General features: G+C 40.9%; 2 protein-coding genes across 2 annotated transcripts; one reads left to right on the forward strand and one right to left on the reverse strand.

Moving 5' to 3' along the window:
• Positions 1-8,804: 8,804 nt before the first annotated feature.
• Positions 8,805-17,447, reverse strand: LOC124118939 (intraflagellar transport protein 27 homolog). The gene is made up of 7 exons (XM_046481265.2): positions 17,321-17,447; positions 16,440-16,519; positions 15,214-15,273; positions 14,792-14,851; positions 13,856-13,973; positions 10,027-10,136; positions 8,805-8,958 (listed from the first exon to the last, which is right to left on the reverse strand). The coding sequence occupies exons 1-7, from the start codon at positions 17,355-17,357 to the stop codon at positions 8,860-8,862; spliced, it is 564 nt and encodes a 187-aa protein (XP_046337221.1). The 5' UTR covers positions 17,358-17,447; the 3' UTR covers positions 8,805-8,859.
• Positions 17,448-19,022: 1,575 nt separating this feature from the next.
• LOC124118945 (homeobox protein Wariai-like) lies at positions 19,023-26,682 on the forward strand. The gene has a single exon (XM_046481273.2). It carries the CDS (start codon positions 19,388-19,390, stop codon positions 20,492-20,494), a length of 1,107 nt encoding a protein of 368 aa, XP_046337229.1. The 5' UTR covers positions 19,023-19,387; the 3' UTR covers positions 20,495-26,682.
• Positions 26,683-27,240: the final 558 nt, after the last annotated feature.

Genomic DNA, 27,240 nt, shown 5'->3' on the forward strand with positions numbered 1-27,240 from the left:
TACACACAGAAAAAGGACACCATATCGTGTATTCATTTCCAAGTAGCATCCCTCTAAGTCTACTCGTGAAATGTTATGTTACTATCTTTCTAGTAGCACGTCCTGACGTGTCAGACGATGCTTTGTTCGTTAGATAATGTAGGTGGGGATATTTGTGCCATGGTTGCCTGTCAGGATTTAAAAAATAAATATCTTTCAAAAAAAGTACTTTACATGGCTGTTTCTGATCGAGTCATCGTGGTTTCTCATTGTAGGAATGAATCACAGGTAATATTTGTTTGTTTGTTTGTTGTTTAACGCCGCACTCAGCACTATTCCACCTATAAGACGGCGGTCTGTAAATAATCGAGTCTGGGCCAGATTATCCGGTGGTTGACATCATGAGCATCGATCCACGCAATTGGGATACGGTGCATCAACCAAGTCAGTGTATCTGACCACCCGATCCCGTTAGTCGCCTCTTACGACAAGCACGCGTAATAACGGAGACTTGTGACTGCGTGATAATAAATAAAATATCTAGGTAAGACTGTTACTGGCAGTTGATCATTTGCTGACGAGTTACAGTGACTCATGTAATCAATACACTGTTTCAGATAAGAGGAGATCTCGGAAAGGGCCTACATTCACTTTCACTTCCGCAAGTTCAAGGACGAGCTGCAACCAGGCTTCCTGGAACAGCGCGGCAAACAAGGCAGTATGACGTCACCGAACAGTATCGGAAGGCTCTACTCGTGGCGTTTTGAGGTTGACATTTTTTAGGCACACATGTACATTGAACACAGCGCAGATAGGTTTTTATGACTTAACTTTCCATGAAGATTGTCACATATAGGGTTGACAATACCTGGCAGGCAGGTTATGACATGGGTTCAGTGTTTACAGTTCGTGTGTGAAGCCTGCAGCAATAGTGTCAATGCCAGTGTAGGAGGATCAGGCCACTCCACAGGATCAAATCACTGTAGACTGATTACATCCTGGGGTCAAATCATTACATTTATATGATGAACATGGAATTGCCCAATTTACATTATTGATTAAAACTTCCCTTGAAACAATGTGACTCTTTTCCTCTGTATTTTGTATTGAGACCAGATATTTTGTTTCAGTTACAAATGCAAAACCAGATATATTTTGTTTAATCAAATCTTTGAGGCATTTTTGTCTTCTAAAAACACATTGCAACAATGTTATTTTTTGGCAGACTATATCATATTTCCCCAACAATATGAAGCATAATGACATTTTCAAGAAGTTTCGGGCACACACACTTACACGCACGCACACACACCAATAGAGATTATCAAATGGTCGGCCTCTAATGAAAACCTGCACACACACGGGAGACTGTGTGGTCGGGATACCTCTGGAGACAGGACAAGTACCTTTTCAAATGTTATGTTCTCCTTCAATAGATATTGCTGCATATAACGAATGCACATAATATCTGACAATATCTGTTTAAATAAGGTAACACATTATCATATTCTAACACAACTAAAGACTAGATACGACTGTGACACATCATTGTTCAGTTATTACCTATTGTTTGTAAGCTCAATTATTATGTTTAATGTAAACTGATGTTGGCGAGAATGGATGAGTCGGGTATTTTGTTTCTACTTTCTACTTTAACGAACTATTATAGATCTGACATCAGCGTACTTTGAAAGAGACGATAATAGTGACACGTCTGAATATATCTATAACTCGGTTCACCTTTCAGTTTCGCTTTCTTTAATAACAAATAAGGTCACTGGAAGCTTGTTCCTATTTGCTCCTTGTAATTTGTTCTCAATTATGTCTCAGAATATACGTCATAGATTATTTTCATGTATGTTGAGAGAGAGAGAGAGAGAAAGAGAGAGAGAGAGAGAGAGAGAGAGAGAGAGAGAGAGAGAGTTCCCGATATTGGACACAGCTTTTTAATCTCTAATCTGCTCCGTCAAATATGACATCTGTCTCCTTACAGATACTCATATACAGATCATGCTTCAGAAATCAAACACACCGTTCTAATCGTTCTAACTATCTCTTCGCGTCACTATCTCTCGCTATGACATCTTTAGCTATAGCCGCTTTCATTTTGAATTGACAACCAATGACTACTTTATGTTAGGTAATAAGGTTGATGATATTTGACAAGAGGTCGATTTCATGGAATGTGTCATGTGAAAGGCTATCAGTGATTTACTATGACGCGTGCATGTGCAAGCATGTGTGCATGTGTACGTGCATGTTGTTACGTGTCGATTCCCAAATTGAAACAATATGTTAACCCAGAAATGTGTACGTAAAAGAACTTAGTGTGAAACCAACAAAGAACCAACAAATGGTAAACAATCAAAAATGTATTCACCAACTTTACAAATCAATACAAATTACTGCACAGCAATTATAATGGCAGTGCACAACAGATTTGTAGTACAATATTCAATGGTGATAAATAATATATAATAATACACCTTTCAGTTTCGCTTTCTTTAATAACAAATAAGGTCACTGGAAGCTTGTTCCTATTTGCTCCTTGTAATTTGTTCTCAATTATGTCTCAGAATAAACGTCATAGATTATTTTCATGTATGTTGAGTGAATTAAGTGAATTTGTAACATCTCTCAGAGAGAGAGAGAGAGAGAGAGAGAGAGAGAGAGAGAGAGAGAGAGAGAAAGAAAGAAAGAAAGAAAGAAAGAAAGAAAGAGAGAGAGAGAGAGAGAGAGAGAGAGAGAGAGTTCCCGATATTGGACACAGCTTTTTTTTATCTCTAATCTGCTAAGAACTTAGTGTGAAACCAACAAACAACCAACAAGTGGTAAACAATCAACAAATGTATTACAAAATTCACCAACTTTACAAATCCATACAAATTACTGCACAGCAATTACAATGGCAGTGCACAGCAGATTTGTAGTACAATATTCAATGGTAATAATTAATAGGATGGCTGTGGTCAGTATCAAATACAAAAATACAGTGGTGATAGCAAAAGTCAGTGTTTTTCATCATATATTTTCACCCGGTGACAGTGGTCAAGCTTTTGAGATGGGCTAGGCAGGGAACCAGAAAGAGGAGGGATCTGTACAAAATGTTAATACTTCTCCAGAGCACCAGATAACTTACGTATTTGCGTAAAATACGCAAACTACATGTTTAAATCCGCATAACCCATTTGAGATGTTTGCTTACAAATAAGCACGAAGAAATTAGATAACCCAGCAGTATAACAACACTGTGCGTAACTATCCAATGTAGCGTTTCAGCTTACGTACACAAATGTTTTGCGGATGTTTTCTTACTGACTGAATGGGGGCATCGTGTACATAAGGACTCAGAAGTCTACTGCAGTGAATAATGCACAAATGTGCAACATCTCACTTATTGTAACTTTTATCACTGTAATTAAGTTACGCAAACATTCAAATTAGAAGTTGAAACCTAAAACAGCATAGAAGTACATTTCTCTTACAAACCTCGTCAAGCCAGATATAAACAACAAACACACAATGTGGCTTCCCCTGTGGCACTCGCCGAGGCTATACTTTACAAACCCAGTAGCGTCAATAGCCTTGATCCATATCATTTCAGAACCACGTCAGTCACCGGCACTGTAACATCTTACTGTAAGATACATGCATGTACCAGGTACCGTTTATGCTTTGTGGTTCAGAACCATACTCGTCACTGTGACGACATTTGTCTTGCAGCAAGATTGCCAACACCTGACAACAGAAAATGTTCATAACCACAGTGCACAGGACATAAACATAAAATAAACAGCGCGCACTGTAACGGCGAAACCACAGGAGGGATAGAACTACCCGGGCTTAACAATTCCTATATATACCCCTTACGGGTGCGCCCTCTACCTTGAATAACCTCCCTTTATATCTGGCTTTATCTTCAAGAGAAATCAATTTCAGTCTAATTCATTCTGTTAAACCGAATGAAATTTCAATTATTTTCAGAAAGTTCAACTCATTCTTTCAATAACCTAATAGATTCGAAGAACGAGTGAGTGAGTATGGTTTTTCGCCGCTTTTAGCAATATTCCAGCAATATCACGCCGGGGGACATCGGAAAATGGGCTTCCAACATTGTACCCATGCACGTGGGTAATCGAATCCAAGTCTTCGACGTGACGAGCCACTGTGACGCTTTAACCACTTGGCTACCCCACCGCCCGAGATTGGAAGAGAGTAATAATACTCTGAATACTCCCAACAAACTCAATACCAAATGTGAATGATATAGTGTTTGGTACATACATTCCAAAATGATCATTCTTTCTATATATTTAGGTTGTGGGTCATGTTCATTTAAATCGTTCTTCCATGGCGGCCATAATGGATTTGGCGGCCACATTGGATTTGTTAGGGCGGCCCCATATCTGAAAATATTTGGAATGTCAGTACCTACAACTGTGCCAAATTTCATGCTTTTCTCACAAAGTGCACAACTGACCCTATATCTCTCACGAAATGGCTCCAAACTATGGTGTAACATCCGGCTTTTGGTCCTGTGCATTGAAGTGAGAGAAAGACGCTGATGTTGACGGATTCAGTTTTACAGTCCGTAACTGTCGTTACTTTTCACCTGTTAACCTTTTCGAGGTTGCATGATTAGGATACACTTTGCGGCTGTCACTTTCCTGGTAAGCGACGTTCTGATTGATCGGATGAAAGGTCGTTCTGACGCGACATTAATAGGGGTGTCCTCAGATCTTTGTGTAGCGGTTGCGAGATCTAAGGATATAAATGAGATTGTATATACAGTTTACCTTTTTCACTAACACCCCACGAGAATCATGTTTAGTTTCTCTGGCCTCTTTGACATTTCTTCATCAATTCAGTTAGCTATTCACGTTTCGTTCCCGTAGTTTTATTTGAATTGTCTCATCGATTTAGTATTAAAGATATTCACATCTAGTTCCCACAAGGCACATACCAGAATAAGGGAGTTTCTTATGTAGTTAATTGCATATATTACACAGCGCAGCATCCATCCCCTATGGGATAAAAGTAGACTTTCAGTGGAGAGTGTCAGGGCAGATATAACATAATCCATCCTGAAAAGCTATACTCAAAGACATAAGAAATGTGAATACCATACATGTTCCTTAATGTATGAAGAAATATCTCATATTCAAGAGATATTAGACTGATTGGATGCACAAACGAACATAATGGCATGGTGTGTGAACCGATGCTCATGAACGCATCACATGTGACAACATAGATCCATGACTGGACATGCACCTGTTCTCTTTCAGGATTAGCGTGTAAAGTTTGGAAATCACGTGCAACATATCGTGATAAGAATAAAGACACTGTAGTAACACTTTACTGATTGTTACTTTGGTCGGTAAGGTGTACACATTGGAAACATATCTTCTTTACGTACATACTTCTGTGTTTATGGTTCGCGTTTCTTTTGGCGGTGATTATATTAGCCTCTTTGTGTTTGCTGACTTCTTTGTACAATGTACAAAGTTGTTTGTATTTAAAATTTGGAACAAGACCAAACTGTTGTGTATGTTAATTATGATTTTAAGCATGCAATGATTCTGTCAACGTGCATGTTTAAATTTCCCATATGATGTGGGTTTGGTCAGGTAAAGTGTTTGGAAAGTATGCATATAGTCACTGTAAATATTAGCCTTAAGAATAATTTCCCTCTGATATCAAGTATATATGTTTCGACTAGAAACCTTTTTTTTCAATCCATTCTATTTATCAGTTTAAATATCGTGGTCTAGTGGATAGAGCGTCTGTCCGGAGAGCAGAACGTCGGTGGTTCGATCCCGACCGCGTCATACCAAAAGAAGTTAGAAGATGACACTAGTTATCACCCTGCTTCGCACTCTGCATTTAGGGGATAAAAGGACGAGACGACTTGAATAAGTACACCGTATGTGTACCTTCTTACAACGTGATCCATAGCAACACATAAGGAGGAGTCAACCACAGGTTGATTTCGCCTGGGAATACGGGTACAAAGCGATTGAAGCGTCCAGCATATCAGCCCACCGCTCCTCATGTAGATATTGCATACATGTACTGTCATAGATTGAAAAGATTGGTTTTGGTTTGTTGTTTTACCCCTACTCAGCAATATTCCAGCTATATGTGGGCGGTCTGTAAATAATCGAGTCTGGACCAGACAATCCAGTGATTGACATCATGAGCATCAGTTCACGCAAATGGGATCGATGACATGCATCAACCAAGTCAACGAGCCTCACCACCCGATCCCGTTAGTCGCCTTTTACAAGCATAGTCGCATTTTACGGCAAGCAGGGGTTGCTGAAGACCTATTCTACCCTGTATCTTCACTGGTCGTCAGCCATGTGTTGGTTGGTTGGGTTATTGTTTAACGCCGCACTCAGCAATATTCCAGCTATATGACAGCGGTCTGTAAATAATCGAGTCTGGACCAGACAATCCAGTGATTGATATCATGAGCATCGATCCACGCAATTGGGATCGATGACATACATCAACCAAGTCAGCGAGCCTGACCACCCGATCCCGTTAGTAGCCTCTTACCACAAGTACAGTCACCTTTTACGGCAAGCATGGGTTGCTGAAGACCTATTCTACCCCGGATCTTCACGTCAGCCATGTGTAAAGGTGTGGGATATTCCTGGCGCTGATTATTTGAGACTCCTACGCTTCAACACATTGTTCATCTATGGTGGTCAGTAATGGTCACCCCCGTGAATGCTCGGTTAGATTTGTTCACAACTCAACTTGTAGTCAACTGAATCTTCATCATTTCTCAATATACTGTCAATCCACCTGGAAAAACCTGGGTTAGAATTGGTCTTCTGCCACCCATGCTTTTCATTAGAGGGGGTCAGGCTCACTGACTTGGTTGATGCATGTAAGCGCATCCCAACTGCATAGTTTGGGTTTGGTTTGTTGTTTTACGCCGCACTCCGCAATATTCAAGCTATATGACGGCGGTCTGTAAATAACAGTCTGGACCAGACAATCCAGTGATTTACATCATGAACCTCGATCCACGCAATTGGGATCGATGACATGTATCAACCAAGTCAGTGAGCCTGACCACCCAATCCCGTTAGTCGCCTTTTACGACAAGCACAGTCGCCTTTTACGGCAAGCATGGGTTACGGCAAGCATGGGTTGCTGAAGACCAATTCTTCCCCGGATCTTCACGGGTCCCAATTGCAGTCACTAGATTGTCTGATAGTGCTGGAATATTACGGAGTGCGGAGTTTTTTATATTGTTGTTTATTCACAAAAAGTGTTAGGCCGTAGGCCTATTACACAGAACTATTTACAGAGAGAGGGAGAAAAAAGAATTACCACTATTTTACATATATATCCATATCCATACGCATTCATACACATACACATGCATATATACAAATAAATATTTAGACTGTATGCAATGAACGAAGTCAATAAAGCTTTGTAAACGTAGACTGCTAGTTTTCGTATGATTTTAAAGTTAGTGGATGACATAGGAGCATTAAATTTATTTTTAGAAGGGGTTGTAAAATATTTAGGAGGAGTATATTCAGCTCTTAAATCACTGTAAGCATTGCATATAAGCACAAAATGATATTCGTCCTCAATAAAATTCTGGTTACAAATCAAACAGTCTCTGTTCTCTAATTTCCTTAATATATCGACCGGTCTCAATTCGCAGCCGTGCGGAGTTAAACAACAAACAGTAATGTTCAAAGTAGAGTGTTCACAATATTTCTTGTTATCTTCTGGATCTTCTGGGCGTTCTTCTATAAGCACTTCTTGGTTTTGTTAGAAATAAAACTCTTGAAAAGTAATAAATAGAGTTTAATAACATTTTGCTTGAGACACAAACAATGGACGGATGTGTACGAGCAGTACAAGATTCAAGTTAACATCACATTAGGCCAAAACACAAGTGTTGCTGGACTTCAAGATAAGTTTGGATTAGAAGATAACCATGGAAAATACCTGCTAAAGGTAAAATCAGGACATTCACATCCAAGTACATGTGGCACCCAGAAACCAGTATATACTGATTGGCTATAATCAGTGACACTAACAGAAGAGTTTGTGAGGTGTGCTATACCCTGCTTCCAACAGTATTTCAGATACCTGTCAGGTTGATGTAGGGGGAAACAACAAAGAATGCGGGTCTAAGACATTTACTTCTTTGGTGATATGCACGAGCATGGGTATCGTGCTGATAAACCAAGAAACATAGCCAGGGATTCAAATCCACGATCTTAGGTTTCTGGCATGCCTAAGGGAGGCAACTCTGTCTATGACCACTGGTAGGGTAGAGAAACATGCAACATTGAGTCTTCTCACACGGAGGTTAAACTGTGATCCTCCAGTCCTGATCTGCTACAGGGGAATGTTCATCAATAGTTCAATATGTAATGATGAGGATGTCTTGTGACCAGTCATATGGTTCTTTAGTGAGGACACAAGGCTAGATAGGACAGCAAAGCCCAGCCTTTCGACACTGCAGTGACAGACATGATGAGCTCACTTCTAACTGGTGGTTTTGGTGACAAAACTTGATGGAGTAGACAACTTATCCTTCCGGATCTGTACTGGTGGCCTTGTCTAACGCTGCACTGGTGAACGCTTTGGATGATCAATTTTAGAACAAGGTACAACAAAAGATCCTTGTTTTCTGTTCTTGCATTTTGAAATATGTAACCATCCACACACCCCATCAAACAGCTCACCTCATCAAACAGCTCACCTCATAAAACAGCCCACCCCACCAAACAGCCCACCCCACCAAACCACCAATCCCATTAAACCACCCACCCCATCAAACCGCCCACCCCTTTACACCACCAATCCCATCCAACCACCCACCCCTCTTCGTGCTTATGCTATGGACTGGAACAGCTGTACTCTCTCCTCGTACAGTTTGTGGTACTCCGCAGCCAGGTAGAAGAAGGGCGTGTCCACATTCTGAATCTCCTTCTGTAAACAGCAACACAAACACGACTCATGGCTTTACCATATCGGAATATTTAAACCAACACAGACTAGAATGTGTTTTTACTGAAATAAATATGTCTCCCCCTCCCTTTTTTGGATACATCAGTTCAAGTTGTTACTGTAAATGTGTTTGCAAGTAAAAAAAACAATACTGATAGATAATGGTTTAATGCAGGAATATTCGTTAACTGCAGAGTTTTGGCGTAAAAAAAAAGCTACTTGTTTGAGACTTAGTCCATATTGTTTCCACGGAAACACAACAAATAAAAAAAATATGAAAATATGAAAAGGCAATAGTTGAGCATATGGTCATTGCACATGAATAGTTTCATGCAAAGATATTTATTAGTTTTGGATGTTTGGCCCGGAAACAAAGCTTAGAGTTGTTAGAGACTAAGCCCTATTAGTTTTCATGGAAACATAGCAAAATAACATTTTGAAAAATTTTAAATTAGCAAAAGGCACCAGTAAAGCTGATGAGCAATGCATATACCAAGTTTCTTTGAAATACCGTATTCGATGTAATAAGCGTCCAGGGTGCTCTTAAAATTAGAAATAGAGGGCTCTCACTTTTGGTGAGAAAAAAACCCAGAGTTGAACGATTGTAAATTTCGTGGTTTATGTTGACAGCCTTAGATGATACAAAAGAAAAGTTGGTGCATATTATACACGACATATATTTTTCAGAATATAATTGCCCATAATTAAGGGTGCATAGTGCGTATCATACTCGAATAAATAAGTCTTGTGTACACTGATCAATCGGCAAGGGTGATAATTGGGATTGTTCACTTGCCAATATATTAGCAGGTGATCGCCTTGGGCGCTTATCAGAGCGGGGCGCTTATTACGTCGAATACGTTATGTTGAATGTTTTTGGAATATGGTGGAGACATAATTATAGAAGGGCAAGACAACACAACCATGTTAGTCTGATCAAGGTCAGTGAGAACCATGAAGGAGACCAGTTTCCACTGTGTCAGTGCACGGAGTGAGGTTATTGTCAGCCCTTACATGTAGCAGTGTTGCAATGTAGGGTGAGCTACTCACAGATGAACATTCGAAGTACTCCAGCTGATGGGATGTGGCCAGGTCTTTCCCTGCCTTGGGGCTGACCACTCGCCTCTGGTCAAGGTCCACTTTGTTGGCAATCAGCACACCTGCCACAGGAAGCTTGTTAGTGGTGGAACAATGCCATACATTTTTGTACAATACATTATTACACAGTGGTTGTCATAAGTTATTAGTAAAATCTAAATATTTTTTACATTTGTATACTTATCCTGCATTACTCCTTAATGCATTCACTGCTTACCTTGCGACAAAGAAAAAGGGACACTGCCTGTCACCCGAGCTTAAGAAAAACATACTTTTGTGGTTTCTGAAGCCAAAGTGGGGAGGCAAGTCTGTGATGGGTGGGCCTTTAGCGTAGTAATGCAGGATAAGTATACAAATGTTAATAATTTTTAGATTTAACTAAATTTTTTTATTTATCCTGCGTTACTCCTTCATGCATCTGTATCGGACGGTTTGGAGGTGGGAAACCCTCAGAATACAAAAACCTCAATAATTCACACCCTGAAGGTACGACACCAATTGGTCGATAAACCTTGAAGCGGAAAAGTTCAGAAAAACGCCATAACGGTCAGGTTATTTCAATGTGAAAAACAATTGAACATAGGAATTAAAGAGTAGTTCATCAAATCTTTACTTACTACAATATAGAGCCTTGTGGACAATTGATTGTCTAATATTCTTCAACTGGCGAAATCTGATCGACTGCACTGGAAATGGAATGGCTAGGGCGAGTTCATTATTTGCGTTGAGGGTTGGTAACCAACTGAGCTACAACCAACAGCCCAAAATGACTGGCGAAAACTGTGTTGGACACCAAAAACATCCTTCCATGATTGTTTTAATAGTACAATTGCTGTGTAAATTGGTGATCGAATAAGCCTGAAGGTTGACTGTGCGTAACCTTGAGTGCCGTCTCATCCCTAGTGTAACTGGAAACTTTGGCATGCGTGTCCGTAATCTGTTCATTGAACAGAGACGTGGAAAACCAAGGTAGACGCAACAACCTGCACTTTAACTTCAAGTCCCAAGTAGATAGAGCCTCCGTGTGACAGTTATTTCTGCCAACGCGGCTTTGAGGTGATTTTTCATATGGTCAATCTGATGCTGTTGAAAATCAACTATAGTTTGGGGTCGATCTAGTCAGTTAGTGTTATCCTCTGACAGATTCTGCTCTACCGCACGTGTTGATGATGCTAGTGCTGATAAAGGTTTTAATACCCTTCGAATTTCCGTTTCAATAAACGCAACTCTGGTATCCTGAACCTTAAGAGTAGTAGGCCTTGACGAGCCTGCCATCCTCTGTATATCCTCATCCAAACTATGTGCCTGGTCTGCTGCCTCAAAGCCATGAATAGGAAATTCATCCTTCCTAAACCTGGGAGACTTGAATGACAGCGTAAGCGTCAGCCTGGAAAAGTCCTCATCCAAAGATCTAATCACATCTGACATCATAGGGTCGACCGGAATCAACGTAGGATGTGCCCATATAGTATCTTTTTTTTATCCACCCTGTTACCCGGGTAAGGTACTGAAATGAGTCAGTCAGCTCCCTAATCAGGTACTTGTGCCAGGCCAAGGTGAGTATTCCATTCTGTCGAGGAATCTCCCTCTTCACCTTTAGAATATTCTGACGAATCGGACGTGTGCGTCTAGATGGTGAACGACTTCTACTCCAATGTGTAGTACTACCTTTGACCAAGGACTTAGATGAACTGCCTGGTGAATAGGAGTCATGAGTCAAGGCCCTTCAAGGCAAAAAAAATTGCATCCAATTAGTGTTCTGTAATGGCATTGACGCCTGAGCTTGCATCTGCTGCACTGGATAAGTTGGTACAGCACTAAGCTGATCATGCACTGCCTGCGTAATATTGTACGCTGATCGCCCTGGGGCTGGCGTCATTGTAGATCCGCTTGGGTAGTAGGCAGTGGCTGCACTCGGCACAGGCATATGAGACACAATGCAAAATGGTGTAGGCTTGTACTTGGCTTGGGTTTGCACTACCCCTGTCAAGGCATACTGAGACGCTAGCGCACTGTTTACAGAACTAGGAGATGTAGATTTCTCAGGCGACTGAAAATTAGGATCAATTATAATATTCACAAGATCCTCCGGTTTTCGGCCAGACGTGCACTTCAGCAGTGACAGTATTACCCGTCGAAGATAATGGTTGCGTCATAATGACCGAACCATATCCCTCGCTAATCAGCGATTGTGACATCTTCCTAGTCTCACGACAGGATTGCTGCAAAATATGTTTGTGAGTGACCTGCCTATACCTCGTAAAACTCGTTGGAGAGAGATTTACGCAAAAAAGACATTCAGAATTTGGTGCACATATTTACGTGCATGCCAAACAACATGGATGAGGGTCTTTAGCACATTTATTTCCACAACAATTAGTACAACGCGCAAGCATAAGTTACGCAAATTAGAGACTTTTGATGAAGCGGGACTGGAAATCTGCTGAAAAATCTAGTTAATCTATCGGCAAATTTTGTAACGAGTTGAAAGTGTATTCAATGATTTGTATATTCGCAACTCAATGAAACGCCAAAGCTAGTAGTATTTGAAAACACATAAATATGTTATACATACATAGCTGAGAATTGTAAACAAATTGACTACCCTGGCAGGCAAACAATTGTAACACAATTCTAAACGGCGGTGAACAGATAGCACACGGTGGGAAAAAAGTCTTTTTCAATAAATCATATACAAGTTCACAACATGTTGAGAGTAATATAAAAAGAATACATCACCAGTTGCAGATGAATTTTAGAATTGTGGACGAAAACTGAAGGTCTAAATAAATCCAAAACGAGACTTCCGCTGGTACACGTCCGTGCTGCGCGACAGGCAGTGATGTGAAGAGGTGACATAAGGTCACGAAAGGTCACGAGAGGTCACAGGACAGCGACGGCTGGGTATGAAAAATGGGACTCATGAACAGTTTATTTCTTCACCCAGGACCATCACCGGTACGTGCCCTGTTTTCTTTGTAGCAAGGTAAGCAGTGAATGCATTAAGGAGTAATGTAGGATAAGTCAAAAATTATTATTATACACAGTGAGTGAGTGAGATGGGCTAAAGGCGCTTTTAACAGTGTTCCAGTTATATCACGGCGCGTCAGCTTAGTGTGGGAGGAAAGCCCAGGTGATGCAGGTCTCAGACGTTTACCACTTCGGTGAAACCAACGAGCATGAGTACGGTGCTGACAAAACTAGAAACATAATCGGGGCGAACCGGGATTCAAACCCAGAATCATAGGTTTCTGGCGTGTCCAAGAGACGCAACTCTGTACAGCGAATCATGGCGCCTTAGACGACTGGGCCTGCCGTGCCCCCCTTATTATACATAGTGATTAAAGGGGTTGTCATATGATCATTATTACCTGTCATCAGGAAACAGATGTATACAATATTATAATACATAACTCTGATAAACAGGTCTAAGACAGGGTTTGCCATCACCAACATTATAATCCAACTTTCACCAATGAGGAATAAAAAAAATTACTCAACGAGAGACTTTTTTCTTTTTATCAAGCGTGTTAATGACAGTAATTCGAAACACCAAAGTAGACTTACATGAAAAGGGAAGTAACTCTTTACTGGTTATTCAAAGCATAATTTCAAGCCACACATTTCTTTCACATTATCTTTCACACCAGACTATCAACTGATTAAAATATCAGAATATTATGAGATTAACATCAAAACTTTTTTGTGCAGAATGAGGCCAAACATCTTTCAAAACTTGAGGTCCATGAGTGTAAAAGAAGAGTTGCTGGTGCAAGTGTACCTGGTAGTTCCACATCTGGAAACTGGGAGCGAACCCTCTGTAACCACTTTTCACAGCTGGAGAAGGAGGTCTCGCTGGTCACGTCATACACAACCATCACCATGGACGGGTTCTGCCACTGCAGGGACACAGGAGATGAGGAGTACAAGGATTAAACTCATTGTTATCCGACATGTTGCTGATGCCCAGAATTAAGATTAAGTAAGACAATTTAGAGTGTTTCGTTTAGTGTAACATGACAACTTCATTAAAGAACCCAAAGATCAATCACAGAAATTGTAACTAGCACCTATCAACTTTGTGTAAAGCAGACTAATGTTTGTCACCTTCCCAGGATACAAGTTCTGATGGTAGAATTAAATACACAGTGTTCCCATTGGGTTTTGAAACTGACGGTCCTGGTAGACTGGCAACTCTAAAAATTACCAGTCCCTTTAATTTTTGTAAGTCCCAACTTTCAACAAATAAATGCAATGACGTCATCTCTGAAGCAACTTAGTTAGATCTACATGTCATTCACACCAAGTTTAGTCACAATTTTCTGTTTTTTTTAGTATATTGAGACTAAGTCGCTACAAATATATATTTAACCTCAAAGCAAAGAGAAATGTTCTTTCCTTGCAAAAAAAATAGACAACAGGAAATCCCTGATAGTAAAAGACAAGCTGACTTTGTTCGAAAATTATACTTATCTGAATATCACCAATGTTTTGTTCAACAACAAAGATTTATAAGGTACTTTATTTGCCGGTCCACAGGGACTGGCAGTCTCATGCATTACCAGTCCAAGCCTAATTTTACCGGTAAAAAAACGGTAAATGCCGGTAAACGGGGACACTGATACAACTGAACATTCCACAAGTACATCAACATGATCAAGAAGTACTCATTAGAGGGAAAAGTAGAACAGAACTATGTTTGAAAGGGTTAACTTACAAATTTCTTGACTGCTTCTGAGAATATTTCTTTACCAGCTGAATCAAACATGAATATTTCCTGCAATCACAAAGTCATTGATCAATTACAAATACACATATATGCTTCACGTTTAACACTCGTACAAGAGTAACAATTAATACTTCTATATTGCAAGGCATATGATACACAAGCACACATCTGTTCAATGGACGTCAAACATCTACAGAATAATCAGTAACTAATAATGACAGGTTTAAGCACGAAATCTCTCAGTGATTGGAACTCTTATGTTCAGAATTTACAGATGAGTTAAGTGGTCCTTGTGTACTTATCCCTATAGAACTAAAGGTCCTAAGATGACAGTAGTGATACTTCATCCCAAACACACCCACCTTATCTTCTAACACTTCCACCCCAAGCCCACCTGGCTGTGTACTCACCACACTGTCATGAGAGTCGGGGATATTGACGGACTTCACGAGCAGCTCCACCCCTGCATTCTGGGAATCATATACAATGTAGTCAAGTTACACATAGGCAAATCATCTAGAACTGTGTGGTTGGGCAGGCCGAAAACATTTCCAGGCCATATTCACTGTATTTATCCCCCACTCCAAATTCCAGACCAGTTTGTAAGTTTCTTTTGTTTGTTTGTTTGTTTGTTGTTTAACGCCACACACAGCAATATTCCAGCTAAATGACGGTGATCTGAAAATAATCTAGGGGAGGACCAGACAATCAAGTGATTGACACCACGAGCATCGATCCACGCAGTTAGGATATGATGACATGCATCAACCAAATCAGTGAGTCTGACTACCCAATCCCATTAGTCGCGTCTTACGACAAGCGTGGGTTGTTTAAGACAGTTTGTAATCCATATGATAATAACTATATAATTACATATTTCCTATTATCAAAAAAGTTTGTTTTATCAACATTTGAACTATGTCTGTTCACTACTGCTCAATCTCTGAAAATACATTAGTGCATTTGACGTAATAAGCACACAGGGTGCTCTCAAAAATAGAAATAGGGGGCTCTTATTAGAATATTATTTTGATGAAAAAAAACAGAGTTAAAAGATTGTAAATTTTGTGGTTTATGCTGACTGCCTAAAATGTTCATATATGACAGATATATTTTTCCAGAATTTAATTGCCCATAATCAAGGGTGCATATAACACACGAGAGGGTATTATACACGAATAAATAAGTGTACATTGATCAATCGGAAGGGGTGCTAATTGGGATTGTTCACTAGCCAATATAATCATATATATATAATATAATAGCAAATATCGCCGTGGGTGCTTATTAGAGCGGGGCGCTTATTACGTCAGGGACGGTAACTCTTTGTTTATCGGCTTAACAATTACAGAAAATACATATAAGAACAGTGTGGCTGGGATCACTCAGAACACTGTGTCCTAGCCTACTTACTAGCCAACCAGAATCACACTATGATGCTGACATAATGCACTCAACCTCTCGACCCATGTTAAAGATTCCTTACATTTGTATTTTGCCTAGATGATATCATTATTAGGTCGTACAATACAAAGTCCAAATAAAGGAAAACCAAGTTTGTATTTCATTTATTGAGCTAACAGATGAATTAAGAAGTAATACGTTATCATTACAAACGAAAATGATTACAACATACCATGGAATAATTTTTTGGAAAGCTGGATCCATCACTGTGAAACACTTGGCAAATGCTGCTCTTGCCAACCCCAGACTCCCCTGAAGTGACAAGAATGAGTGACTGTTGTTATATGATGCAGTAGGACAGCCTGCAGCTACATCAAGTGGCCTTCAAGTAATTGAGTCCAAGCAAACCAGTGACTGGATGCATGAGCTATGCACATCGGGCACTTAATGACACGACAGCCTGCTGCTTCCAACCAAACAAACATTTCCAATTTTGGATCAGAATATGATGTTGATGGGGAAGTTTGTTGTGTTTGTGGGAAATTCAATACAGATGAGCTTGTTGGTTGCAGTCTGTTGTTTTCACTTTGTGCGCAGTGCACTCATCCTTCATGTGCTCACTTAAAATACTGCACTCTGACATGCACCGTGAATTTCGCCCTTGAAATCGGTGACGCTTTGCTGAGGTGACGTTTTCGCTTGCACCCATATGGAGAATCACTCATCCCATAGTTGGTTTTCAGTTAGTTTGTGAAATCAACATTTCATTTTTCGCTAGTTCTATTAATTGATACAAAAAAACACATTCGTTTTATTGATATCATAACATAGGAATAAATGGTAAAACGGCACCTAAAATGTCTCTAGGTGCAGACTTGTTGACAAAAACCATGATCAGTACAAACTGCTATTCCTGGTGGATGTGTGACAGCAAGATGCGTCGCCTTTGCCAACTATACTCAGTCTCAAGATCTATTACTGGTACTAGCTTAAACTTCAACTTCGACAGCTTTGTAAACAGCTAGGCTAGAGCCTTGGACTTCACGGTCAATGTTATGTATACATATATTCAATCCTGAGTAAGATGTCAAAAGTTCGAATTCCAAATCTTACCGACAACAATACACTTGGCTCGCAAAATAGTCGGCATAACGATCTGCTTTTAGAAACCCTTCGCCTGTAACCAACGTAAACTTTTACCTTGCCGCACTTGTCAAACTATGCAAGTCTCGCAAGAAGAAAATACATGCTCCTGATTGGTTGAAATTTATCAATAATATTTTCCCAACAACTCTGTATTAAATCAGCAGACGACCGAATGAGAAAGAAACCTAGCTAACATTGACAATGATACTTGACACATCAGATTAGTAAATAAAATTTGAAACACCATGGGACTTCATTCGCTCAAATTTATTTTCTAAATTGCTTTCATAATGAGCGAGAGCACTTTCAAGACCCTTCAAATGGCATTTAATGTCATACGTAAATATATAATATTGTTGAATCTGAAAGGGAAAGGAAAAATAGTCTTGAAGTATATTACACTGAACAAGTTGTAGCCCAGAACATATGTTACATATCATCATAAGTGTCATCACTATTGTTGTAGTTAGTTAGTTAGTAAGTTAGTATGTCCTAGAGTTTAATTTGGCGGTCCTCCCACAATGAATGTAAACCATTAGTTCTATTTTGGGGACTGACTGTGGTCGAGTGGATAACGCGTCTGCCCGTGGAGCGGAAGGCCCGTGGTTCGATCCTCTGACCGCGTCGTCCCGAAAGATGGTTCTTGTAGTTCGGCATTCTTGGGATAAAACCATATGATTGGTCGGCTCAGAGTCAGTATAATGTGTCTGACTGGGATATGCATGCACGTCTCATGTAGATAAGCGCAGTAAGTGCCTGACCCCCTCTGACCTGGCATGAAGTAACGAGATGAAATGTATATCTCAGGGGCGTAGCAAACTCTAAATACGAAGGCACCAAAGTGAGTACCATAAATTTGAGGCTGCCAAACTGCTCGAGTTAACAAGGGGGTTTAGGGTACGTCCCAACCCAATCACTGCATCGCCATAAAAGCTGTTTCTGTATCTGTTTCATTCGTGATAATTCAGATGTTTTAAAATTAGGAATAACTTTCATTCATTATCATACCCTTGATCATTCGTGATAATTCAGATGTTTTAAAATTAGGAATAACTTTCATTCATTATCATACCCTTGGTAAGTTTGGTGCCCCTTCATTTGGCTTGATGGAAGATATGATGGGAAAGAGTCATTGAAGAGATTCCTGCTTAGGAAAGTCACCTCTAGTCTTAAGATCATATCATGATATGAAAATACTCCATTAATTGTCTATCGTCATCTCAATTGAAGTCAAGGCACTTCTTTTAAACCAATAATCCCTTCCATGACTATAAATGCACAAAGGAATTTCTCTGTGCACATATAGGGGAGATCAAAGTGGGAGACTAGTACAAAGGTGCGCAGCCCAAAAAAACTTCTTAAAAATACATATAGATAGTTTTTATTTTGTTTAGAAAATATAAGTGAAGGCACGTGCATATTGTGCCGATATGCAGGTATATAGACGCCTGGCAGTATATGGCAGACCTCAGGCTTCTGCAAATGATAATGCCTGAAAAATAGCGTTAACCTTATACTACAGGCCCAAGCGCATTACGCTCTCTAAGTCGTCGAATGGCATTTTGTTAATTTATAGTGTGTTTTTTATATGTTTTGATTCAGTGATCATTCGACAACAATTACCAGTAGGTTGTTGTAAAAGTTTTGTGGAAAATAGTAGGCACGGTGACGTTCTTTATACTTCCGGGGCTAATATCAACATTTGACAGCTCGAATGTAGCTGAGATATCGTAGATGGAAAATTGTTCGTGGCTGCACCAGATTGAATGTTATTGTAACGAATTTGTCTGCATCTGTCAGAAAAACTGGCAACAGAGGGTATTATTCACGTTTGAATGGATAGACAGAAGTCAAGAAAGTGAAGACTGGACGTGAAGGATGGAAGGATGACCCTGTGCTGTGACTGTCGGCTGGGATACACATGACATCGGCAAGCTGTTAGTTGTCCGGGGTTATCTGTCGACAGAAGAACAATAACAGCAGCAAGCAAACGTTTCAAACTGTGTTTACATGATGCTTTTCCACAAATAATGAATGTGGGACAATGAAAATGACACCATTGAAACTGTAGAGAGGAGTTGGCAAAAGGTAAATCAAAGTCTGTCCAACAAGAATCTGTTAGGCCCTATTGTGACCCTTCTATACATGTATTCTACCACAATGTCACAAATCGCAGCCATAGTTGCAAAGGCAACCATTGTAGCAAAAGCTGCAGTGCACAAAGAGGTACAGTGCAAATCACCAAACAGCACACAAACAACATTTGAGACTTCCAACCGTTATGTCCAGTCTTACTTGTCATATGATTTGTTTTCTGCAATTGAAGAAGGATGTTTAACATCTGTTCGCAACTTGCTTTTGTCTTATCCGGATTTGGATCTGAACTATCATATCAAAGATATTACTCCACTATCTTTGACTCTCTACAAGAGACATTTTGACATATTTCATTTATTTATGAGACATCATGAGAAGACAAAAAATATTGACTTGAACATGAGCAGCAAAGACCATTTAGGTCGTGTTGAACCTCCTGTTGTGACGTCCTGTCGGATGCACTTCCTCGAGGGTGTCGTCACCCTGGTGTCACAAGGTGCAGATATTGATGCTGCAGACAACATGGGCCATACTGCATTGTGGGTGGCATCACGACAGCAGATGCCTGATCTTGTACAGTATCTTATTGCGAATGGTGCTAGTGTCAACAAGATGGATAAGTATAACTGTACACCCCTTCTTGCCGCTTTTATGTACAGAGTGAGTTCAATAATACTCAAGACCCTGATCGTGCATGGCAGCAGTCTGGGTGGCGTGGGACCCTACTGTCCAGCGGAGCAGTCTCCTTTGTTCTGGGCTGCCAAGCATGGGAATGTGGAAATAATCAAACTTGTGTTAATGGCTGGGGTATCACCTCCACAGATCCGTTCAGTGCGTATGGCGCTCCAAAACAGTGACATTGATGAAGATATTGTTGAACTCTTGGACATGGAATCCAAAACACCCCACTCCCTCCGTCATCAATGCAAGTGTGTTCTCCGATCTCACATTATTAAACAGTCTGATGGCAAGAACTATTTGCAGAGTGTTGACAGTCTCCCACTGCCATCAAGTCTCAAACACTACCTGCTCCTCAACAGATGATGCCCTGATAGCTGGAGATCCACCTGTGCTACTTGCTGTTGCATACCTGGAGATCCACCTGTGCCATATGCTGTTGCATACCTGGATATTCACGTGTGCCACATGCTGTTGCATACCTGGAGATCCACCTGTGCCAAATGCTGTTGCATACCTGGATATTCACCTGTGCCACATGCTGTTGTATACCTGGAGATCCACCTGTGCCAAATGCTGTTGCATACCTGGATATTCACCTGTGCGGCATGCTGTTGCATACCTGGATATTCACCTGTGCGGCATGCTGTTGCATACCTGGAGATCCACCTGTGCCACATGCTGTTGCATACCTGGAGATCTACCTGTGCTGCATGCTGTTGCATACCTGGATATTCACCTGTGCCACATGCTTTTGCATACCTGGATATTCACCTGTGCCACATGCTGTTGCATACCTGGAGATCTACCTGTGCCACATGCTGTTGCATACCTGGAAATCCACCTGTGCCACATTCTAAGGTCACACAGTGCATAACTCCAACATAAATGTCAAGAAATGGAAAACTATTTTGTATAATCATCAGATCATTATCATTCTTTCATAATGTTTGTTAGCAAAGTTTGCTTAAGTGCTATAATGGCTGTGAGTGTAAACATTTCTCTAAGCTAAACATTTTGTGCTAGTGCAGTACTGGCCTTGGTATATTGGCAGAACACATACCCCTGTACATCATAACCATCCATCAATGTCCATCATTACCATTGTATCTGTTTTCATGATTACAAGCCGGATATTTTTAGATGTTTTTCTTTCTTCATTTATTTAACATGCTCAACCACATGATTACAAGAATGCCTCTTTCACAGACATTTTATGGAATTGATTTTATGTGAATTATTGGCTTTGAAATGTTATGTGAAACTCATTTGAAATGGTCAAGATTGTTTTGTATATTTTGTTGGTTACTGGTTATGCTTGCAATATATTACATGGGCTTCATGTGTAGTGTAGAATTCAGACTGATACCTTTAGTCATAGGGGAAGTTAACTTCATCGTTTGAGCAAATGGTTATATAATGCTGTTTTGTGATCTGGGATATTTGTTAGTGTATGGGAAAGTGAGGGCATGGAAAAGTGTTTGAGTGTCTGTGACAGTTTATATGCATGTTGTGTTCAGTTGCTCCCATGTCAACAGTCTCTTCATATCTTCTTGTCAGCACAAGTCAAATACTTCTGTGTTGAGTCACACTTATTATGTTCAGATTATCTGTAAGAGACATATTTCCTCCATTAGGAAGACAGGCTTCTTCCAGTTTACTTTTCCATTGGCCCCAGCCCTTATTCTACCACTTTACTGTTAGATCGTTCAAGCCCTTATTCTACCAGTTTACTGTTAGATCAGCCCATGCCCTTATTCTACCACTTTGCTGTTAGATCGTCCAAGCCCTTATTCTACCAGTTTACTGTTAGATCAGCCCATGCCCTTATTCTACCACTTTACTGTTAGATTGTCCAAGCCCTTATTCTACCAGTTTACTGTTAGATCGGCCCATGCCCTTATTCTGCCAGTTTACTGTTTGATCGTTCAAGCCCTTATTCTACCAGTTTACTGTTTGATCGTTCAAGCCCTTATTCTACCAGTTTACTGTTAGATCGGCCCATGCCCTTATTCTGCCAGTTTACTGTTTGGTCGTTCAAGCCCTTATTCTACCAGTTTACTGTTAGATCGTTCAAGCCCTTATTCTACCTGTTTACTGTTAGATCGGCCCATGCCCTTATTCTACCAGTTTACTGTTAGATCGTTCAAGCCCTTATTCTACCAGTTTACTGTTTGATCGTTCAAGCCCTTATTCTACCAGTTTACTGTTAGATCGGCCCATGCCCTTATTCTGCCAGTTTACTGTTTGATCGTTCAAGCCCTCATTCTGCCAGTTTACTGTTAGATCGTTCAAGCCCTTATTCTACCAGTTTACTGTTAGATCGGCCCATGCCCCGATTCCTTTCCAGTGTTCAAAGTTAAAGGGGATCCCGTGCCCTGGAAATCTTCTCCCTTGGTTTTTGAATGTAGGGACCCCCTCAATGTTTAACTTTTAGGGTTGTTATACCCCCTTGAATTTCAGCCTTGATTTCAAACACTGCTTCTTATCTGTTTTGAGGCAATACAACACATACACAGGTATATGGTGGTCAAAAGTAATGAAGACAAGTCATTAGCTTCTGGTGATCCAGTCTGGGGTAATAATAGGCACTGCGATGAATGAAAACTTGTTTATTTATGTCGTACATGCAGGAGCTTTAACTTACACTATTGGCCCTGATCAACTACATCAACTGCTAGGATGCTAGTCCAAGACATTTTCTGTGGCTTTCAACCCTGTTTCTTTGATTTTTATAATGATGGTTATTTAGAGTTCTAGCCAAACTTTGTAAGAGTGGCTGAATTATGTCTGTCTGTGTCTGGCAGTCTGTGTCTGGCAGATGACCGTCTGTGTCTGGCAGATGACCGTCTGTGTCTGGCAGATGACCGTCTGTGTCTGCCAGTCTGTGTCTGACAGATGACCGTCTGTGTCAGGCAGATGACCGTCTGTGTCTGACAGATGACCGTCTGTGTCAGGCAGATGACTGTCTGTGTCTGCCAGTCTGTGTCTGGCAGATGACCGTCTGTGTCTGCCAGTCTGTGTCTGGCAGATGACTGTCTGTGTCTGGCAGTCTGTGTCTGGCAGATGACCGTCTGTGTCTGGCTGTCTGTGTCTGGCAGTCTGTGTCAGGCAGATGACCGTCTGTGTCTGCCAGTCTGTGTCTGGCAGATGACCGTCTGTGTCTGCCAGTCTGTGTCTGGCAGATGACCGTCTGTGTCTGGCAGATGACCGTCTGTGTCTGGCTGTCTGTGTCTGTCAGTCTGTGTCAGGCAGATGACCGTCTGTGTCTGCCAGTCTGTGTCTGGCAGATGACCGTCTGTGTCTGCCAGTCTGTGTCTGGCAGATGACCGTCTGTGTCAGGCAGATGACGGTCTGTGTCTGACAGATGACCGTCTGTGTCAGGCAGATGACTGTCTGTGTCTGCCAGTCTGTGTCTGGCAGATGACCGTCTGTGTCTGCCAGTCTGTGTCTGGCAGATGACCGTCTGTGTCTGCCAGTCTGTGTCTGGCAGATGACCGTCTGTGTCTGGCTGGCTGTGTCTGGCAGTCTGTGTCAGGCAGATGACCGTCTGTGTCTGGCTGTCTGTGTCTGCCAGTCTGTGTCTGGCAGATGACCGTCTGTGTCTGCCAGTCTGTGTCTGGCAGATGACCGTCTGTGTCAGGCAGATGACCGTCTGTGTCTGGCAGATGACCGTCTGTGTCTGGCAGATGACCGTCTGTGTCTGGCAGTCTGTGTCTGGCAGATGACCATCTGTGTCTGGCAGATGACCGTCTGTGTCTGGCAGATGACCATTGTGTTGGACTGCTTCCTTGTAATTCTCTTCATGTGTGGTTACTGTCGGTATGATACTGCTGTAACCTAATATTGATTTAAACATCCAGCAGCGCTTCAGGTTGATTTGATTACTCTGAGGTCAAGTCCCTCATTAGTTGGGGAAATGGCAGGCTTATTAAATATGTTGCCAGGGGACATGTATTGCTCATTAATGGAGGTTTGGGATATTTTAAGGGTCAATGAAACAGGCCCTCTTTCAATCTGAAGCACTGCTAACTGGTCTATCTTTTGTCCTGTTGCTCCTGACTACGTAGCATCAGTGATGTGGCTTCCATGAAAATCTGACTTTGCATCTGTGATGATGATGTGTGAGTTGTCAGTGATGTCCCCAGTTCTGTAGACTCTGTTGACCAGGGAATGTTTTCGAGCTTGATGCTGGTAGAATTGTATGGGCAATGCTTGCCTGCATGCTGAAGCCATCTGGTGTGTTCATCATTGTTTAAATGTGATTTCCTCTGACTGTGTGTGAACATTGGCAGCTGATTAGCAGTAAGAACTTGATCTTACAGAAGCTCTGAACATCACTGAGAATCTATAACCTGCTACTGCCCTGACAAACTCTCATTGTGCAGGAGCATCTTGGCTGAAAACAAACAGCGGAATTGGTCCTGATTTCAGCATCATCCATCATCTCATCAACAGATTCACCCACATTTTGTGATCAACTCAAGTTCCACGTATCTGGGTTGTAGACTATCAGGATTTGCCACAGTATCAGTTGCTTGAGTGAATCTTGACCTTGCCAGAAGGTCAATGCTTTTCTTACCCTCAATTGGAAACATTGTACATGGCTTTTGTTACAGAGTACGACCTTGTTCATCAGTGGACCAAATATTCACAAAATGTTGAGTGCTATGTGTGGAAATGGTTCCCTTGTTTAGCCATTCAAAATGTAACAAAGTTGTACAAGACTTGCTTCCCAATGACAGCCCTGAGGCTGGTTGCTGCCAGATGTAGACTGGTGTACTATGTGTATTGATGTGTGTATTGGTGTGTACTGATGTGTGTGTGCTGGTTCCTGCCGTGCTCCGGATGTGCAAGGTCATCTCCCATTGTCCAGGGGGAAGGTCAAGGTCAGCAGGTGTCATTGTTAATGAATAACGATGTAATTGCTACATTTGTCGTTTTTCTACATTGATTTCAACAGAAGGATATTAGTTTGTATATCTGTATCTCATCTGAAAATATTAACAATACTATATACTACCCTGGTACTCAACATTTGAGAGGAGTACTACATACTGTTACATGGCTAGAGGACAGAAACTTGTGCACTTGCTTTTATTAACTTTACATGAAGCTGAACATGCTCAAGATGCATGGCAATATGGGATACTGTTCGTAGGAAACCATCTCCAAGCAGCCAGTCACACATTCAGGTCCCACACTAAGCATAGCCCTATCACACGTTGAGTAGTATGACCAACTTCATAGAAAACCAACCCTTGGGTAACCATGGTTAATCAGTTTGTTTAGACGGAAAATTATAGACACAAACCCCTGGGGATGGCACATGGATAAGCAGCATCAAGCGAGTCGCTGCTTCTGAATTACATGATCGGGTGTCGACCTGTCACAGGGTGTGTGAAGGGGACACTAAACTCACGGGGTCGTTAGTCAGTAACTCAGTTTCTTCTCACGCCGCTGACCGAGACCCTCACTTCTCCATGTTTTTCTTGCCACAAGGGCCAAAGTATTGAAATCTCATCTTCTACTTTTTGCAATATTTCTAAAAAAAAGATTATTTCTATTTTTTAGATTTATCTTTGAATATTTGTTACTATGTTTTACTGAAAGTTGTGAATCTCTGTGTGTACTTGTCAATGTGAGAAAGAATCATGTTCCCATTCTACTTCCTTAGTGTTGCTACATGGCGTAGATATTGCCAGTCTACTTCCCTAGTGTTGCTACATGGCGTAGATATTGCCAGTCTACTTCCCTAGTGTTGCTACATGGCGTAGATATTGCCAGTGTCATGCTTAATATAATATATTTAACTTATTCCTCCGTGTGTTCTCAAAGATGAAATGACAGTGATGAGAATAGATTGGCAATTCATAATGTACTACATGTACTAGCTTAAGATGCGCTTTCCTTCAAACTATTTGTACAATAGTTTATGGTTTTGTTGTCTAGGAAATCAAGGCCTCTTAAATCCACTAGAAAGTTTATTTATGTTTAAATGTTTGACAATCATATTACAAACAGGTTGTGTTGTTAATTGAAATCCTTTGTTGTTGCATTATTCTCTATGATGTTTTTATTTTCTTGGGACAGCTTGGTGTTACAGGTAGCATGAGTGCTTCTCTCTAACAGACACCAGAGCTATTATATGGCTGTTATTAAAACCTACTTCTCAGTTGTCACATTCTAAGGTACTCAATGGATTCAACTGTTTGGTTCCATGTAACCATGGCAACGTAGTGTCCCAATGGTTGATGTGTAACCAGTCTATCCTATGGCTCGTGTAAGAGACATCTCCTTTGCCTCCATCTCAATCTCATTAAAATCAGATCTTAGTTCTCGCTACCGCTAAACAAAGATCTGAGGACATCCCATTACAGGTCACGTCAGACCGACCTTGCGCAAACTTTAACCGACCAGTGGAATGACTAATCAGAAGGCAGCTTTCTTGTGCTTTACGGCACTAATTTCAAATTGGCGACTACGCTTCAAAACATATTTTGACAAATTCTCGATTACAAATTTGAAACCTGAACAAAAGAACATTCTGGAATGGCTAATAGATGGTCTAGATTGTATGGATTCAGTCGTTAAACCCGTAACTATCGTTCGGAATATCCCGTGTTAATGTTTTTGAGGATGTATGATTAGAAATCACATTCCGACTTTCATGATCTGGTAAGTGACGCTCTGATTGGTCGGATGAAAGGTCATTCTGACGTGACCCCTAATGGGATGTCTTCAGATCTTTGTTTAGCGGTAGCGAGAACTAAGGTCTGATTTTAATGAGATTGCCTCCATCTAGACAGGGGGTTGTGAGGCAGCCTATGTGTGGTTTTATGATTGACACTGAACCTCGAACTCTAAACCCCTTTTCTCAATCTTTGATATACCATTCTGGTGTTCTGTATACACATCATCAAAGTAATGGTGTTGACCATCACAATTGATAAACAAGTCATGTCATTTAAAAGAAGGCTTTTATTGATACACATTTACAATCTCATTAAAATCAGATGTTAGTTCTCGCTATCGCTAAACAAAGACCTGAGGACATCCCATTACGGGTCACGTCAGTGTGTCTTTTCATCCAACCAATCAAAGTGTCGCTA

Source organism: Haliotis rufescens, unplaced genomic scaffold, assembly GCF_023055435.1.
Source record: "Haliotis rufescens isolate VD_foot unplaced genomic scaffold, xgHalRufe1.0.p SCAF_20, whole genome shotgun sequence".
Classification (NCBI taxonomy): domain Eukaryota; kingdom Metazoa; phylum Mollusca; class Gastropoda; order Lepetellida; family Haliotidae; genus Haliotis; species Haliotis rufescens.

Bases quoted from the DNA above. Each gene is read 5' to 3' on its own strand.
- LOC124118939 (XM_046481265.2), bottom strand. From the start codon at position 17,357: ATGCCGACTATTTTGCGAGCCAAGTGTATTGTTGTCG. The intron at 16,520-17,320 runs GTAAGATTTGGA...TTGTCACTTCAG, and splicing joins AGCCAAGTGTATTGTTGTCG to GGGAGTCTGGGGTTGGCAAG. The intron at 13,974-14,791 runs GTAAGTTAACCC...GTGTCCCTGCAG, and splicing joins CAGAAGCAGTCAAGAAATTT to TGGCAGAACCCGTCCATGGT.
- LOC124118945 (XM_046481273.2), top strand. From the start codon at position 19,388: ATGTGGGACAATGAAAATGACACCATTGAAACTGTAGAGAGGAGTTGG.